Source organism: Microcaecilia unicolor, chromosome 7 (assembly GCF_901765095.1).
Source record: "Microcaecilia unicolor chromosome 7, aMicUni1.1, whole genome shotgun sequence".
NCBI classification, from domain to species: domain Eukaryota; kingdom Metazoa; phylum Chordata; class Amphibia; order Gymnophiona; family Siphonopidae; genus Microcaecilia; species Microcaecilia unicolor.
The window spans coordinates 86,949,639-86,966,891 of record NC_044037.1 but is presented as its reverse complement, the minus strand read 5'-3'; the positions used below and the strand labels follow the sequence as shown (position 1 = coordinate 86,966,891).

Here is a 17,253-nt window from a genome sequence, read left to right as displayed (position 1 = left end):
CTTTAGCTTTACATAATGCAGAAAATAGTGGAGGAGTGGCCTAGTGGTTAAGGTGGTGGACTTTGGTCCTGGGGAACTGAGGAACTGAGTTTGATTCCCGGCACAGGCAGCTCCTTGTGACTCTGGGCAAGTCACTTAACCCTCCATTGCCCGCCGCATAGAGCCTGCCATGAGTGGGAAAGCGCGGGGTACAAATGTAACAAAAATTACTTCTGGCCTTTGAACATACATTTACTTGGGGCAGTAGAACACAAACTCAAAAGTATCAGCATTTTGTCATCTCCAAAATGTTCACACTTATAAGCACTACTTACTTGCTATACAACTATTTGGCAGTTTTCTTCTTTCTATATCATGGTGCTGTGTGGGGTGTATTTCTTCCTCTTGTTTAATGCAGAAAGGATCTGAAAGTAGGATATCTGAATACCCTGCAAATAAAAGGATATATATATGTAACTGAACAAGCGTTCCAGAAGTAAATTTAAAAGTCATGAGTTTTTTGCACTTCTGTAGTGCTAATGGATATATGCAATACCAAACAGCAGAAGTAAGCCCCAAAGGGCTTATAATCTAAGTGGGTAATTGAGGCAATGAAAAGTGGAGGGGCATTTTCGATACGTCAATCCAATTTTGGACATTTTGCTGAAAGTGTCCACAAATTAAACAGCAAACATACTGATGTTTGACCAGAAAAACATCTATATTTTTGTTTCAAAAATGGCCATTTGCTAGATGTTTTTGTGCTCAGTGTGTCCGTTTGGATCATTTTTGGAAAAAAAAAGCATCAAGGTATAGCGTATCAAAAGCATGTAGATATATAGGAAAAGAAAAAAGAATTGCAAGAAATTCCACAGGAACAGAAAAATATGGGAAAGCTGTCATTGTACAGGGGTGGAAAGGGCAATATGCAGGAAAAAAAAAAAAAAAAAAAAGAGAGAATGGGGAATGATGCAGCCAAGCAAGGGAGCAAGGATGTGAGCTGAGGAAGACTGACTTGGGTCGAGAAACACTTAAGAGAAATTGCATGAAGCATTCACATCTGTTTACAGGTGCTCACTTTGCTTCCTTATATGTAGCTGGTTTAGGGAAAAGGCCTGCTATTACACTGATGACGTTACTGTATAAGAGATAAGGATAGCATTCATTGTCCCTTCTCAGTCATTCAAGAGCTCTTCAGCATCTCTCACCTTCCACTGCACTGGGACAATTATTCACATCCCATCCCTCAGATATATGCTGAGCTTTATAACGTTCATTGTTCTCTTCTTTAATCCTCAACAAAACATCAGGAATGACACCTGGATAACCTTAACATTAAAAAAAAAAAGGAGTAGAGTTGTGAAATACACATATCAAGGCTGATGTTATAATACAGGGAATAAAGCAGAGTGCCTGGGTTCCTTTCCTCCCTCCCTCTCCCCACCACCACTACCACCATGTGATCTGCAGATTACCTACAGCAGCATAGAGAGAGAAAGAGAGAGTGTGAGAAAACCAGGCTGGCATCAGGGAAGGTATCTGTACAGGGCAGAAAAGAATGACCTGGGAAGGGAGGCAAAGTAACAAAGCCCAGTCTCCTAAGAGGTGTGCTGTCTGCATGGGGAAGGGAAAATTAGCATAGAAACATTTCCTTGAGAAATGCAGAGGTATACAGCTGCCCCCCCCAGTAGGGGAAGGAAGCCTGGGCTTGTGGGTTCAAGTCCCATCTGAAAAGAATGCTAGCTTCATGGTGAAGAGAAGAGACGTGACAAGAGGTCAATCTTCTGATAGATGTGTTGTTTGCCTGGGGAAGGGACATTAGAATAGTAGCAATCCCTTAGCAAAGCAAGGCACTTTGGAAGGAAGTCCAATGACCTAATGGATAGGGCACTGACCTCCCAAGTGAAGATTTGTGGGGTCAAGCTCCACCTAAGCCAGCAGGAGAGAAATAAGGATAGTGATACTAAAACATGGTCCTGAGGCACCCCAGCCTGTTAGGTTTTTGGAATTTCCACAATGAATATTCCTAAGAGATATCTGAATGAACTGTCTCCACTGCATGCAAATCTCTCTCACGAATATTCATTGTGGATATCCCAAAAACCTGACAGGCTGGAGTGCCTCCAGGATCAGGCTTTGGAACCACTCGCATAGTACATAGGAAGGTTTTGTCCGTCTTTATCAAAGAATAAGGGGGAGGCTGAAAAATACAGACCCATTATTCTTATCTTGAAATTGAAAAAATTACTAGAAACTCTTCTAAAGAAAAAATTAGTGAATCTGGAAAGCTGTGGGGTCCAAGTCAGCATGGGTTTTACCAGGAGGAGACTGTCACACCAACCTGCTTGAGACCAGAAAATAAGATCAAGGAAGCAGGCAGGATGTGGTTTACTTGATTTCAGCAAAGCTTCTGATACTATCCTGTACAGGAGGTGCATTAAGGGCCCTGTTTACTAAGCCGTGCTGTAGGTGCACCAGCATTTTTAGCGTGCGCTAATGCTAGAGACACCCATTTATTCCTATGGGTGTCTAGAATGAGCGCGCACAGCTTAGTAAACAGGGCCCTAATAAAAAATAAATAAATAAATAAATAAAAACTTAGGGGCTCTTTTACTAAATTGAGGTAAAAGTGGTTTTAGCGCATCCTTATACAGGTCATTCCTGCACCCTAAGGCCATTTCTAACACAGGGGTAAGACGGCCAATTTTCCTATTTTTGGTATTAATGGCCATGTGCTAATTTTCCCATTAGCGCATGGCCATTAGCTCATGAACCCCTACCGCCACCCACCCAATCTACACCCCCAGTGCTAAAAAATACATTTGATTTTTTTTAGCGTGTGGGTAGCGCAGGCACATGGCAAAATTACCATGGGATGCCTCAGTGCAGCCCACGGTCAAACATTTTTTGCTGGAATAAGCACGCGTTCATGCTTACTGAAGCTTAGTAAAAGGACCCCTTAGTAACCTGGAGGGATCTGAAGGAGGTGAACTGGTTTAGAATCTGACTGAGATAGTAATAAACAGAATTCACTCCGAGTACAGAAAAGTGATTGGTACCGGAGCAAGTCCTGTTCAATATTTTTGTGAACAATGTTTCCAGAAGGATTAAGATGAAAAATTGTCATTTTGAGGATGATGCCAAAATCTACAACACAGTGAACAAGTCTGAAGAAATGATTTATAGAGGCTTGAAAACAAGCTACATTTCAATGCAAAACAAAACAAAAAACTGCAGTGTTATGCATTTTAGATGCAGAAATCTAAAGCAATAAAAGATTAGATCTCATGTCCCTGAAATAGGAAGGAGAACTTGGGGTGATTATATCTGATTTCTGTCAAGGGAAAGAGACAGTGTGATATGGCACTGGAAGGATCCTAGGGTACATCAGAAAAAGAAGGAAATGATTGTGCTGAATGTAAGACCTCACCTAGAGTACTGTGTTCAATTCTAGAGGCCTTTCCTCTGGACAGGTCGATAGAATTGTAATGGTCCAGTGAAGAGTTACCAAAATAGATGCAGGATCTGCATCACAAGCCCTATAAGATGATACTATAAATCTAAAATCTGTATACCCTGAAGAGATGAGATAGGGATGATAAGGTATATAAATACCTGAAAGGTATTAGTAATGTACAAGAAAGAAACCTCTTCCAAGTTAAAGGATTTCTAGAACAAAGGGCCGATATAATATTGAGGGAACAGATTATTACAGCCACAGAAAGCATGCGACTCTCTGGTGCATCCCTTCCAGCCATTCTGCAGCTCCCCGCCCTTCTACAGTGCTTCACAGTCAACATTGCTGTCATCCCCACACATTCAGTGAAGCCCACACAGGCCTCATTATAGCACAGGCTTGTTAGGAGTTGTCTGCCAATGATGTTTATTTTCGGCCAGCCAAATCGCGTCTCCAAATATGGATTTTGCGATCCCATTTGGGGTCACCACCCACAGTTTTGGAAACCCAGCTGCACACATAGCTGGATATGTCTGGAAGGCTATGCAGAGGACCTAAAAGCCTGGATGCCTGGGCAATAGCCAGGCTAGTACTGCGGGGTATTTACATTACTACGGAGTCTTGTGTTTAGAAATGGGAAAGATGGACACTGGAAGAAGCTAAGGGGTAAATTCAATATAGGTACTAAATGTTAGGGGCCAAAAACTGGGCTGTAAGCTAGTATTCTATAACAGCAAAGTTGCACATCAAGTCTATTATAGAATACTTCCTTAAGTCAGGAGTTACATGCTAAACTTTAGGGCCGACCATTTATGCCACATCTATGGCTAACATAAATGGTGGCACTTAAATGCAGGATGACACAGGTCTGAAAGGTCCTAGGTATTTCATCTCTGGATTCATATACTTACACTTCATAAAAACACTTAAAACCCACCTGTTTAAAAAGGCATACCCTACCGATCCAACAAATACTTGATTTCTGCGACATAACACTAAAGTTCGTCAAAGTCTTTACACAATTTCTCCCGTTGCAGGATCACCTTTATGCGATCCTACCACAACAACACCTTATATTTGTTTACTCCGGAGGCTGCACACAGCTCTCTGGCACAATACATTGAGCCTACAAATAGGTGAGAAAATGTGGGATTCAAATGTAAAAAATAAATAAATAAATGCCTATAACCCCTGTAAAAAAGTTCCCAAAAATTGTGCATGCAATTTGGGTGCATGCCCAATTTAATTAAATAAAAAGCTCATTAGTGCCAATAATTAGCTTAACATGCAATTATTGGCACTAATTAAATTTAATTGAACTTTACCCATGATCTGAAAAAGGGAGGAGGGGGGGGCGTTCCTAAAATTAATGCCTGTTATAGAATAACAGGGATATGCGCCTAATATAGGCACGTACATTTGCACCACGTTTCAGTCCCAGGCCTAACTTTAAGCACAGCTTAAAGAATAGCGCTGATGTGTTTAGCACCACAAATAGAATCGAGCCCATACAGTGCATACAAGGTCAGAACACATCAATGCCCCCTTTGCATTTGTGTGTGAGAGAAGTTAGGCGCTATTTATAGGATAAAGACAAAAGTCTTGTTACACGTGCAACAGCAAATTACCACCAAATAGTGCCTGTTTAAGCCAATATTTATCACCAATTTGATGCCAGTTAGTTAATTATATTACATGCACAATTGACCCTTGGGCACCTTTTATAGAATTTGGGAGTAAGTGGGAGTACTGCATGTTTTTCTGCCAAGACTGTGCACTACAAAGAGGAAAGACAAAAAACCCACTGTTCTGGATAAGGAGAAATCTTACACGTAGTCATCCTTTGTGACAGGCAGCTGGGATGTGTCCTTAGCTGTTTGGACAGCATAACTAGGCAGAATGGATGGGCTGGCTGGTTACCTCTCCCTACAGTCCTCCCCGTGAACTCCGCTCAATGGACAAGTCTCTCTTGTCGTCCTCCTTCTCCTCTACTGCTAACTCCAGGCTTCGCTCCTTTTCTCTTGCGACACCTTATGCCTGGAATAGACTTCCTGCACCTATACCTCTAGCTCCATCTCTACCTGTTTTCAAATCTATGCTGAAAACCCACCTTTTCACTGCTGCTTTTAGCTCCTAGCCACAATTGCCCTCCCCTTGTCCCTTCCTCCCTTCTCACCCATTACTTCCCTCACCTGTAACTGTCTTGCCTGTCTGTATTACTTAGATTGTAAGATCTATTGAGCAGGGACTGTCTCTGTGTCAGGTGTTCAGCGCTGCGTGCGTCTGGTAGCGCTATACAAATGCTAATAATAATTTGATTTACTTAATATACTGCTACATACTAAAGATGTGTTCTAGCAGTTTATAATAAAAAGTGATTTCCATTATACTGACATGTATTAACACAGAAAATAAACACAAAATTCTTAACATAATTAAAATAATCAGCTAAAACTAAATCCCATTACTCAAAACCTAACAATAACACGATTATAATAAAAATCAACCAATAAGCCCATAATACTTTTGAAGCAGCCATATTTTCAAAGCTTCATGAAAAGTAGTATAACTAGGTATCTTATGAAATTCATCAGGAAAGGAATTCCAAAGAAATGAACCAGCATAACAAAATGCCTTATTCCTAACAAAATGAAAAGATGGAACAATGAAAACCAGCCCTTTATTTAGGATCCTTTTACAAAGCGGCAGTAAACCTAATGAGGGCTTCCTGCTCACTAAAAAGGAAGTACCACTGGGCTACCGCAGCAGCCTGGCGGTAGTTTCCACCCTCCAGCGTGCGTCATATCTGGTGCTACACTCAGAAGGTCTATTTTTGTAGTACCACCTGGTTAGCACAGAAGCCCTTACCGCCACCTCAGTGGGTGGTGGTAAGTGATCCCCCCCCCCCCCCCAAAATGGTCGTGCAGCAAATGCTTTACTTGCCACATGTTTGTTTATAAAGGTTAGAGCAGAGCTGGCGCTAGAATAAACGCTCAGGGGAACTGTCCTTGAGGCAGCTCAGGTTTGAGCGAAACATATGTTGGACAATATTACCTCTGGGTCCGATGATAAACGGAAATAAGGTAAGTTAAAAAGTTAAGCTATTGAGTGATTCTGAAAGCTAAATATGCTATAGCTGACCTGTGAAGATGATGGATGTTGTTAACATTGCCATACAAAATAATTATGGTTGGCAATGAACATTGCTGAGGTTAAGTAAAAACGTTAAAACACTACTGAAAAAAGTTTGCATTTAAGCTGCACTGTGTGTGTGTGTATATATATATATATATATATATATATACATACATACATACATATACTACTACTTAACATTTCTAGAGCGCTACTAGGGTTACGCAGCGCTGTACAATTTAACAAAGAGAGCCAGTCCCTGCTCAAAGAGCTTACAATCTAATAGACAAGTGAACGGTCGGTCCGATAGGGGCAGTCTGGATTCACTGAACGGTAAGGGTTAGGTGCCGAATGCAGCATTGAAGAGGTGGGCTTTAAGCAAAGACTTGAAGACGGGCAGGGAGGGGGCTTGGCGTAAGGGTTCAGGAAGGTTGTTCCAAGCATAGGGTGAGGAGAGGCAGAATGAGCGGAGCCTGGAGTTGGCGGTAGTGGAGAAGGGTACTGAGAGGAGGGATTTATCCTGTGAACGGAGGTTACGGGCGGGAACGTAAGGGGAGATGAGGGTAGAAAGATAGTGAGGGGCATATATATATATATATATATATATATATATATATATATATATATATATATATATATATATATATATATATATATATATATATATGTGGTTAGACACTTGAAGATTGAAATTTTACTTGCCACATGGCCTTTTCCTGAAAAAAATTAAGACCTGCCTTTTACCCGCTGCACTAAAAGGGCGCCTTGGCGCACATCAAAAACATTTGCTGACAACAGTGCAGGCCCCTTTTGCCGTACCTTCATAAAAGGGGCCCACAGACACTAGAGTTAAACATAACTTGGGCAGCCTATTTTGTTTATGTTTATTTGCCCATTTGATATATGGCCTTTAAGTCAGGACAGCCAACAAAATGGTTCACAATAAAAAGGCAATACAGAAAAACAAATCAAAACAGCTTACTATCAAAATGCAAAAATTAAATAGGGACAGAGAAAACAACAAAGACAAGAATACAACCAACAATCATAATAACCACCTATAACACAGACCACACGTTTTATAAACAAGGCACAAACTGAGACTTAAGACTATCAGTGTCTCATCCCTCAGGAATCCTGCAATGCTCTGTGCCTGCCCTGAAGTAAACTCTCAGCAATTCAGATGCTAGATACCTGTTAAATATTTTTTCATAAATCCCTCTGTACATACTTGTGGTGCATTCTTTGATTCCTTTGCTTCTCTCCAAGTCATCAGCCCTGAAATATCTTCCATTTTCTTCTCTTATTCTGAAATAAACATCCGAATTGAGGATAGTATAGCCTGCATTGAAGATAAACACATCTGTACTGTAAATATATGCTCCAGAAATATTTTTCTTCCTGATAGGTGTCATTCCCTGGCAGTATCTGCATGCACTAATGTCTGTACATTTAAACAATTTTTTGAACATGTAGCAGTGTGACTTTAAATAGTGATGAGGCATGCAGAATACTGGTGAAGGGATAATTCTCACAACAAGAGTATACTGGGATACAATCCCACTACAGAGCGCATCTCTTCTGCTAATCAGTGATGTAGGCAGACACCCAATTTTTGGTACCTGGGCCCAAGATGGGTGGGCAAAGAACCCTGCCCCATCCCACAGATGATTTGGTCTCTCCTTCTCTCACCTGTATGCCATATGGTCTCTCAAACATCCTGCCTCTCCTCCATACCTTTTAAATTGCAGATTTTCACCAGCAGCAACTAATGTACTCTGCTCATGTTGGCCCCAAACCCTTCCCACTGATGCAACTTCCTGTTTCTGCATAGGCGGGAATACATCAGAGGGAAGCCTGTGGGGCCGGTGTGAGCAGAATGTATCAGTCACTGCTTGCTGCAGGTGAAGATCTGCTATTTACAAGGTATGCAAGAGGAACAGTTGGTGGGAGTTTTCAGTTGGTGGGGCTTGGGAATCCCTGCCAGCCACATCATAGCCACTGCTGCTAATGCTACAGAAATAAATTCAAATACAAGGAGATTGTAGGCATAAAGCACTAAAGAGCATTTTAGGATTCCACAAATGCAAACAAAATTAGAGATGGTAAAGTTTTAAGATTTTCTTGAGCAGTACAGACAGCATCATCATGCAACAGCCCAGGTGGACTCAGTCTTTCACGGGTCAAAGAAATCAAACTGTGGAAGCAAGACCAACCAGAGATCTTTGACATTCTCAGCAATTTTCTAATTACTCCCTTAACAGAAGGAAAGCAAATGTATAACTTTAAGTGTGGACATTGTTATTAGCATCCTGAGCCGCTGGTAAGGAAAAAGCATGAATCTATATAGCTTATGAATGAATTGCAATTAACCAAACTGTTTTAGAACAGTGATTTCCCCCTGCAGCCACTAGCCCCCTAATTCTATATAGTGTGCCACAGGTTAGGTGCCCAAAGAGGGGTAAGCAGCAGGTGCTGTCATGAAATGCCTAGCCACCCGCCTGGGTTACCCCACGGTCACTTGGAGGGTCTATCCCCAGCACAGCTCAGGTCCACCTGCCACTTGTGCTCTATACTAGCACCCTCCTCCCACCAACTGGGTTCCAACTGCCTCTGGGCGAGTCTCCTGCTCTCAAATTATCCCCAGTGATTTCTAGGTTACTGGGAAACCACAAGGCTTCTTAGTCAGTCCCGACAAGCAGAGGCAATAAACTTAAAAATGTTTATTGTCATGTAAAAATTAGAACAATGAACAAAAAAGGCGCAATCAGCAAAACAATAACAGGTAACTGAAATATGGATCAATTATAACACTATTTAAATAGTACCTGGGGAGATCACGAAAACTGTTCACAGGGCCTCAGCAAAAAGCTCTCTCTCTCTTTTCTCCCTGGCTAAGACTGGAGAAAAAGCCAGTACATTCCTAGATGAATTGAGCTCCTGGGCCAATCAGAGCCCAGAAAAACAAGTTTTAAAAGTAGCTGGCCACATCACTGCAGGTTACCTTTTATCTGTGTTAACTAAAGAAGGGTCAGTTGTTCTCTGTAACAAAACATAAACATGCACCACCTGCTGGCCAAACTAAAGAAATACATCTCAAGAAATAATAAAGTTTCCATACACAAAACCCACTGTTTAGTCACATGCTATGAACTGGTGCCTAAGGGACCCCTTTACTAAGCCACGGTAGGGCTAACGCATGGCTAGTGGACACCAAATTGATACTACCGCCGGGGTAGCGTGGGTGCCAGGCGGTAATTCCAAAGTTGGCGCACACTGTTTCCTGCTGTAGAAAACTATTTTCTATTTTCTACCACGGGGGTGGGGGGGGTGATCCCGGTGGTAATCGACAGCACGGCCACATTGCCACGTGCTTCCACCAAGTAAATAGGTGGCAGTAAGGGCTCAGGCAGTAAATAGCTGCTTGCTACTTTTAACATTAGCGCACGGCCATTTACTGCCCCGTTAGAAAAAAAAAAGGCCTTTTTACCTGCGGCGGTAAAAAATGGCCCAGCGCACGCCAATTTCACACTCCCACAGGCCACTTTTTACCACAGCTTACTAAAAGGGCACCCAAGTGCTTTAGTACCTAACTGCAAAGGGGGTGTGAATATGGGCAGGACATGGCTTAGGTGCCAAACTTATAGATTACTGTCAGTTACATGACTAGGTGCCAACATTTAGACGCCTTTTTCATAAAGTGTTGGCACCCAAATGCCAATGTAGGCTCTATTCTATAATAGAATCTGGGTGCCCAGATGCCATTATAGAATACCATCTTAGTGCACAGATTTTGGCCGCCTAATTATTGGCAGTGTTTAAAGAATTATCCCCTATATGTCTATACTAAAATAAATGCAAGTGTGAAAATCAAAGCAGTGGCCTTACCCAATGAGATCAGAGCTCCATGTATTTCCTTCATCACGCTCCTGTACAGCTCTTTCTGCCGTTCTTCTAACTGCTGCCAGTCCTCTTCAGAGAAATAGACGGCAACATCATGGAATGTGACCGACGCCTGAAGCAGCAATAGGGACAGGCTCAGGGCTCTTTTTTCTAACTGCAGCACCATAGCAAAACATTTCTCACATTCCTATAGGCATCTACCGCCAGATTTCTACTGCGAGCTAAAAACGCTACTGTGGCTTACGACCCCTTTTACTGGTCCTTTTTTTTTAGCTAATTGACTTCTGGAATCCCAGATGGAAATGCACTGAACAGTTCCAACTTCAAAACAGAAAATAAAATGGCAGATAAGGACCATAGGACTCATCTGGTCTGTTTCAATTAATTCCCAAAGCATGTTGTAGATCCCAAGTGCAGAAATGCCAAGGTTGAACCATCCCAAACAGTGAGATTTTTTTCAGATGGTACATTCAGGGTATAAATCTAGAATAATTGAAGTGTAGTATTGTTTTGTAGATGAAATAAGGAAGCATTAATGACATTGGCTGTTCTTTGGAGCCTCTGAAAAAATATAGACAAAAGTGGGGAGAAATTTGGATAAATGTTTTAAGCTGAAAACTTGTCTTCCATCCAAGTAGTTAAAAAGTATGTATATTGATTTCAGAGCATATGTACTAGAAGAAGGGGAAAAGGGACAGGGCAAGGGGAAGCAGTAGGCAGGAAGGTGAGCTCAGACTTCTTCCTATTGGTTCGACCACTTGGTTTACTTCTCTAAGGCTTCTGTCTCATGAAAGCAGTGATCAAGATCAGTGCACTGGTCCTGAAGCTCTGATGAGTGAGAAACGGGGCTCAAAGAGCTTGAGAATGAGAGCTTTCAAATGTGTGCGATACACTCCTAACGCTTGAAACTTGGCACCTCTGTTTCGTAGGCTGTTCCACACATTCAAAAACCCACAAGTGAACAACACAGTCAACATTCGCGTTTTTTGTGCAAAAATAGAGGAAAAAGATCTCATAATACTGTGACAGTTTTCCAAAAGGAACCCCCGCTGTGTGGTCCCACTGCTGTTTGTTTTTCCCGCTGAGATTGAACTGCCGAATATACCGACACGGCACTTTCAAGATAAGTTTGACTATGATGATGTAAGATAAGTGCTTGTTTATTAGGACTGTTAAATTGATGATGTTCTCTGCACAGAAGATTTTTTTGAGACCTATGATTAATAGTTTTTTTACTGTGGTACAGCAACACCGCTGAAGCAGGGGTTCCTTTTGGAAAACTGTCAGAGTATTATGAGGTCTTTTACCTCTCCTTTATTTTTGCACAAAAACATGAGCGTTGACTGTATTATTCACTTGTGGGTTTTTGAATTATTTTCATATTGTTTGAAGAGGATCTGAGATTGGTGTTCCACACATTCACCATCCTCTCAGGCAGTAATATTTTCTAAGGTTATTCTTACCTGGGCAGTAAATCGCTCAAACATGTTTGTTGCTGATACTTCCAATGATGTATTGGTTTCTGGGCTGCATATTGTCTGAGAATGAAGAAATTTATTCTTGGTTAGATTTTAAGAGGTCTGGGACTGCTGTGAGAAAAACTTAGAAACAAAGACCCCTTCCACTTCTTCAGAGATGTTCTGTGTTTCTCCCATACAGGGGGTCTTTTACTAAAGCTTAGCTGAAGTTATCTGCAGCAGGGCCCATAGGAATAAAATGGGCCCTGCTGCAGATAACTGAAGGTTTAGTAAAAGACCCCCACAATCTTTGTCTCCACCATTTCCACCAGGAGGTTGTTTCAAGCATCCCAACATCCTTTTCTGTGAAGAAATATTTCCTTAGGGATAAAAAAAAAAAAAAAAAACAGCGGGCAGCATTTTTTGGCTGTTGCTGATGTTATGTCCACATCCAGGAGCAGGGTTTATGTGGTCAGCCATCTCTTATCCAGTTAAGTGTAATATTCAGTACTCAACTGCCTAAGTAAAACTGAATAAAGATAGAACTGTGTTTTATGTTATGTTGTTATTATTATTATTGACAACATTTGTATCCCACATTATCCTGAACAAGTTCAGGTTCAATGTGGCTTACATTCAAGAAAAACATAAAAAATATGGTACAGATAATGATGACATTTTAATATATTAGGAATAATTGTGTGTTCGTCATGAAGCTGGGCTAGAGAAGTGGTTATGTTGAAACCTATAAGAGAGACGGCAACATTAGTTTACTGTCTTTTGATAAGATATGTGCTTAATTGAAAAGCCTTTAGTAATTTATGGAACCTCAGATAGTCTTCTATGTGCCTTAATTGCTTGGGTAGAGAACTCCAAAGTTTGGTACTCTGATATGTGAAGCCTGTGACAAGGATTGATTTGTAAGAAAGACCTCTGCAGTTTGGATAACGTAATACGAGGTATTCTCTAGATGTTTTTACTGTATTATGTGAAGGTAAATCAATTAGTTGTTGCATATAGTAAGGTGATAAACCATATATGATTTGGTAAACAGTCATGCATATTTTAAAGGTGATCCTGGCGTTTGTGGGAAGCAAGTGAAGTTTTAACAAGAGAAGGGAAGCCTTCTCAAAGCGAGCAGCACTAGAGAATGACACAGGGACAGAGACCCACAGTAACTGGGGACAGGGACAAACTTTGTCCCCATGTCATTTTCTACTTTGAAGCCTGTTAATGAACTGGACTGTAATTTGTGTTTCAGTGAAGCAGATGATATTTTTATTTTTTTGGAAAAACAAGCAAACATGCTGTCCACAACTAGCAACATTTGCATGGGGGATGCTGTACATTCCTGCTACCAGTACATCTTCTAAGAAGACATCTTCTATTGCAGGAGGGACTGTGGAAGGCAGGAGAGCTAGACTGAATACGGAGATTGTCGATGACTTATTATTAATCCACAGATTAAAGTATCATAACAGTGCTGCTAGGGCATACAGAATGGGTTGTATTTTGTACCCCTGGACATTTTAACAGGGTGGATTAGGATTCCTTGGGGTAGTAGAAGTCAGCTATTGCTGGGGTTGGAAATGTAGAGGGTGGGAGGGGGGAGGAGGGTTATTATAGTTGCTTGTTGTTATTATTGTTTTCTACTTGTTATAAAACAGTTGCACAGCATATTGTTCCTTTTTATACTTTAATAAAGATTTAAAATATAAAATAAGTGTTGAGGCTTCTACAGATGAGGGCAGAGCTCACGGGGATGGCGCAGGGACGGGAATAAACTTTGTCCCTGTGTCATTCTCTACATTGCATACAAGGAGGGCAATGGTATTTTGTGCCGTTTGTAATTTTTTTAAGGAGTGAGATTTTAATACCCACATATATGGCATTTACAATAATCAAATTTGAATAGTACGAGATTGAGATAGGATGCAACCTTTTTAACTTCCATAGTGCTCCAATTTGTCCAGTTAATTTAGGCGGTTAAGTATTGACTATCTCATAAAATACTGACTTTGTCCCCAGACCACCCACAAAATATCCGATTTTCAGTGGCAATAACCAGTTAAGTGCTGCCAAATATGAGCGGATAGCATGCCACAAGCGATTTAACTGAGTACCAGTGGAAATGCCACGCATGGGAGGAAATTAAAAAAAAAAAAAATACTCCAGGAATTATGGGTGCGCAGCTAATCTGAAATTACCGCCAGGGGGATGCGGTAGCCTCATCTTGGCACAACCACCTTTATAAAATGGGTTCCTCAGTGATTCTTCCTCACAGCAAAATAGGATCTTGACAGGAGTAGAACAGTCTGTACTAGACTGTGCCACATTTCAAGATTTTTTTTTTTTTAATGTACCATCACTTCATAGTCAGAAACAGAAGTTCTTCAGAGAATGGAGAAGGAGGTTCTTATCCCTAAGGAGAGAAATGTCAACAAAGAAGTAGCTTTTCTATTGGTAACTGAAATGCCTGAGAAAAAGTTACTTCAGAACTTTTAGGAAGCCAATTATGGATACAAAAAGTTATTATCTGTTGAGCTAGTAACTTAAAAGTCAGCCACAGATGTAGCAGATAAAATTAATTCTCAAGCCTCTCTTATTCAGTCTTTGGGGGTAAAAAGATGTTTTTCTAGAAGTCTCAAGAGAGTGGTTTTAACAGCACCCCATCCCCACTGTCAAGCATATACCCCTCTCACTCTACCAGGGATTTCCCTGGAGTCTAGTGTGTGTAGGGGGGGGGGGGGGCAGGAATGATCTCTCATGGTTCCTGCCCCATTGGGTGCCCATTTGAAATGATGCCTTTTGCCTCTTAGAAGTAGTCTCATAGTATTATTGTTAGAGGTCAAATTAACAAATAAGCAACACAGCACAATTCCTTCTTTCAAAATGCCTCTTCCCTGTTCTCTACTGCTACCACTCCCACAACTACCCCACCACCCTCACAACCTAACCCCCCCCCCCCCAAATTTATCCATTTTCCAAATTGCTCCAATCCACTAAAACTACCCCCTCCCATAGATACCCCTAGCCATATACTGTATTTATAGAGGAGTTGGGAAAAATTCCATGAAGCACACTCTGCAGGCTTTACCCTCTTGTTATACGTTTGTGTTATTCATTGGATTGGTAAACCCTTTGCTGTTTTATTTTACAGTGTTCCTGGTAGTGGAAAGAGTTTATGTTATTGAGATGACATCAGAATATGTTTTGTACAGCGAGTTGTATGGGGAAATGTCCTAAATCTGCTCTGCACCCACTGTTTAGGGAGGAAAGGTTTCTGTGGATGCAAAGTATGTTTACATTTAACTCTGCATCTTTAATGCGCGTTAACTGTGTATGCGCCTACAATATCCCTATAGGCGCCTACATAGTTAACATGTGCGCTAATTGTAGGCGCGTTAAAAATGCTAACACACCTTAGTAAACAGGGCCCCTAATTTTTACAGACACCTAAGACTAGAAACCCTAGGTATAACTAAGGGGTCCTTTTATCAAACAGCAGTAAAAAGTGGCCTTAGTGCACCCTTACAAGGGTCATTCCCGTGTTCTAAGGCCAAATTTACTGCTGGGGTAAAATGGCTAATTTTTCTATTTTCCTTATTAACAGCCACATAAGCTATACTGTCCTTATAACATCTACTGCTTTATGAAATGTATTTCTCTTTAGAAAGTAAAGGACTATCAGAGGTCCAATTTCTTGCTCATACGGAATGCACACAGGCTGAATCCCCCTGGGCAGTGAATAGGACCCTAAAGCAATGAGCAAACCAGAAAGGGGAAAACCTTGAAACAGTTAGACGTGAAACATGATCATGTCAGCACAGAATTCCCCATGATTAATAAGATAAGTAATCATAAAAGAGAAAAATATTATGAATGGCTCTAAAACTGAAAGTTATCAACTGAGATAAAGAAAAAGTATATAAAAATAAGAAAAATGATTTTTAAAAAAGTAATATATAATAGACCGATTACAAATTAAGGGCCCCCTTTACCAAGCTGCGGCAAAAGGGGGCCTGCATTGGCGCATGTTTTTCACACGCGCCGAGGCCCCCTTTTACCGCAGAGGGTAAAAGGGAAGTCTTTCTTTCCTGCAGGAAGTGGGTGTGTAGCAAATAAAGCACTTGCTGTGCGGCCATTTCGGGGAGGAGCCATTACCGTCACCCACTGAGGTGACGCTAACCCGGCTGTAACTGGTCAGCACGCGGCACTGCCTGATTACTGCCAGGTACACTCCAGCGCTACAAAAATAAATATGTGTTTGAATGTGGAAAAGAAATTCAGAAATGGCAGCTGAAGTGCAGAAACACTGAAACTGATTTGTCAGTTTTTGTAGTGCCGGACTATGACGGTGTGCTAGGGGTGGGAAGTACTGCCGGGCTGCTGTGGTAGCCCAGCGATACTTCCTGTTTAACGAGCAGTAAGCCCAACTTAGCGCGCGGTAAGCCCGCGTTGGGCTTACTGCCGCTTAGTAAAAGGGGCCCTAAGTTGGCAGAACCCAGAATTGGGATTAAATGCCACACGAGCAACAAATTGCACCACTGATGATCCTTTAACTTTTATAGAGAAATACATTTGATAAAAACTGCAGAGATGTTATAAGGACACTATCATTCTTGGAGCAAATCTGATGATTGAAGATTTTTTGTAATAGTCAATAGTACACATGCAAGGATAGGCTTCCTCTCATTTGCTGCGCTGAGAATCGCTAGCGCGGCTTAGTAAAAGCAGCCCTTAGCATGTAGCCATTAGCGCGTGAGCCCCTATCGACACCCATTATATAAGCAGTAAGGGCTCAAACACTCACCTTGTACTAATTAGCGTGCAGCAATGTATTTGTGCTAACCGATTAGCATAGAACATGCTTAATCTCCACCCCCAGACCCACCTCCAGCGCTAAAAAATTATTTTCTTTTATTGCTGAGGTAGAGTGCGCACATCCCAAAATTACAGCAGATGCCTCAGCGTGCCCCATAGGAAACCATTTTTTTTGCTGTGGTAAGCACACACTAGTGCACAGCATTGTAAAACAGCTCCTAATTAAGTTAATCAATGTTTTACAGCATAAGGCTAGAGTAACAAAAGAAGCTTAGTAGCTATCAAATGCATTTATCTAGTAAAGAATACATTTTACAAAGCTCAGCTGCAACTTAAGATACATAAAATGAATTGCACACAGAATCATTGGGATGTGGAGTTTCATTACACGCATACTTTTGGCACCTGGGTTTTCAGAGGTGTTCTAGGAAGCATTCAAGGGTGTGGGATGCTTGGAACATAACTTTTCAGAAAGCTATAATGGCGTGCCATACAAGC

General features: G+C 41.3%; 1 protein-coding gene across 3 annotated transcripts in view; it reads right to left on the bottom strand.

Annotated features, from left to right (window-relative positions):
- LOC115474938 (zinc finger protein 2 homolog) overlaps window positions 1-17,253 on the bottom strand; it is a 57,625-nt gene that overhangs the window by 39,707 nt on the left and 665 nt on the right. For 2 of the 3 annotated variants that reach the window (XM_030210649.1, XM_030210651.1), the window contains exons 3-7: window positions 11,938-12,012; window positions 10,460-10,586; window positions 7,803-7,913; window positions 1,188-1,307; window positions 315-428 (exon numbers count right to left, since the gene is read on the bottom strand). In XM_030210649.1, the coding sequence (XP_030066509.1) occupies window positions 315-428; window positions 1,188-1,307; window positions 7,803-7,913; window positions 10,460-10,586; window positions 11,938-12,012 (547 nt within the window). Of the gene's footprint in view, window positions 1-314; window positions 429-1,187; window positions 1,308-7,802; window positions 7,914-10,459; window positions 10,587-11,937; window positions 12,013-14,294; window positions 14,354-17,253 lie in introns of all 3 variants that reach the window. The other variant, XM_030210650.1, reaches the window with a different exon arrangement.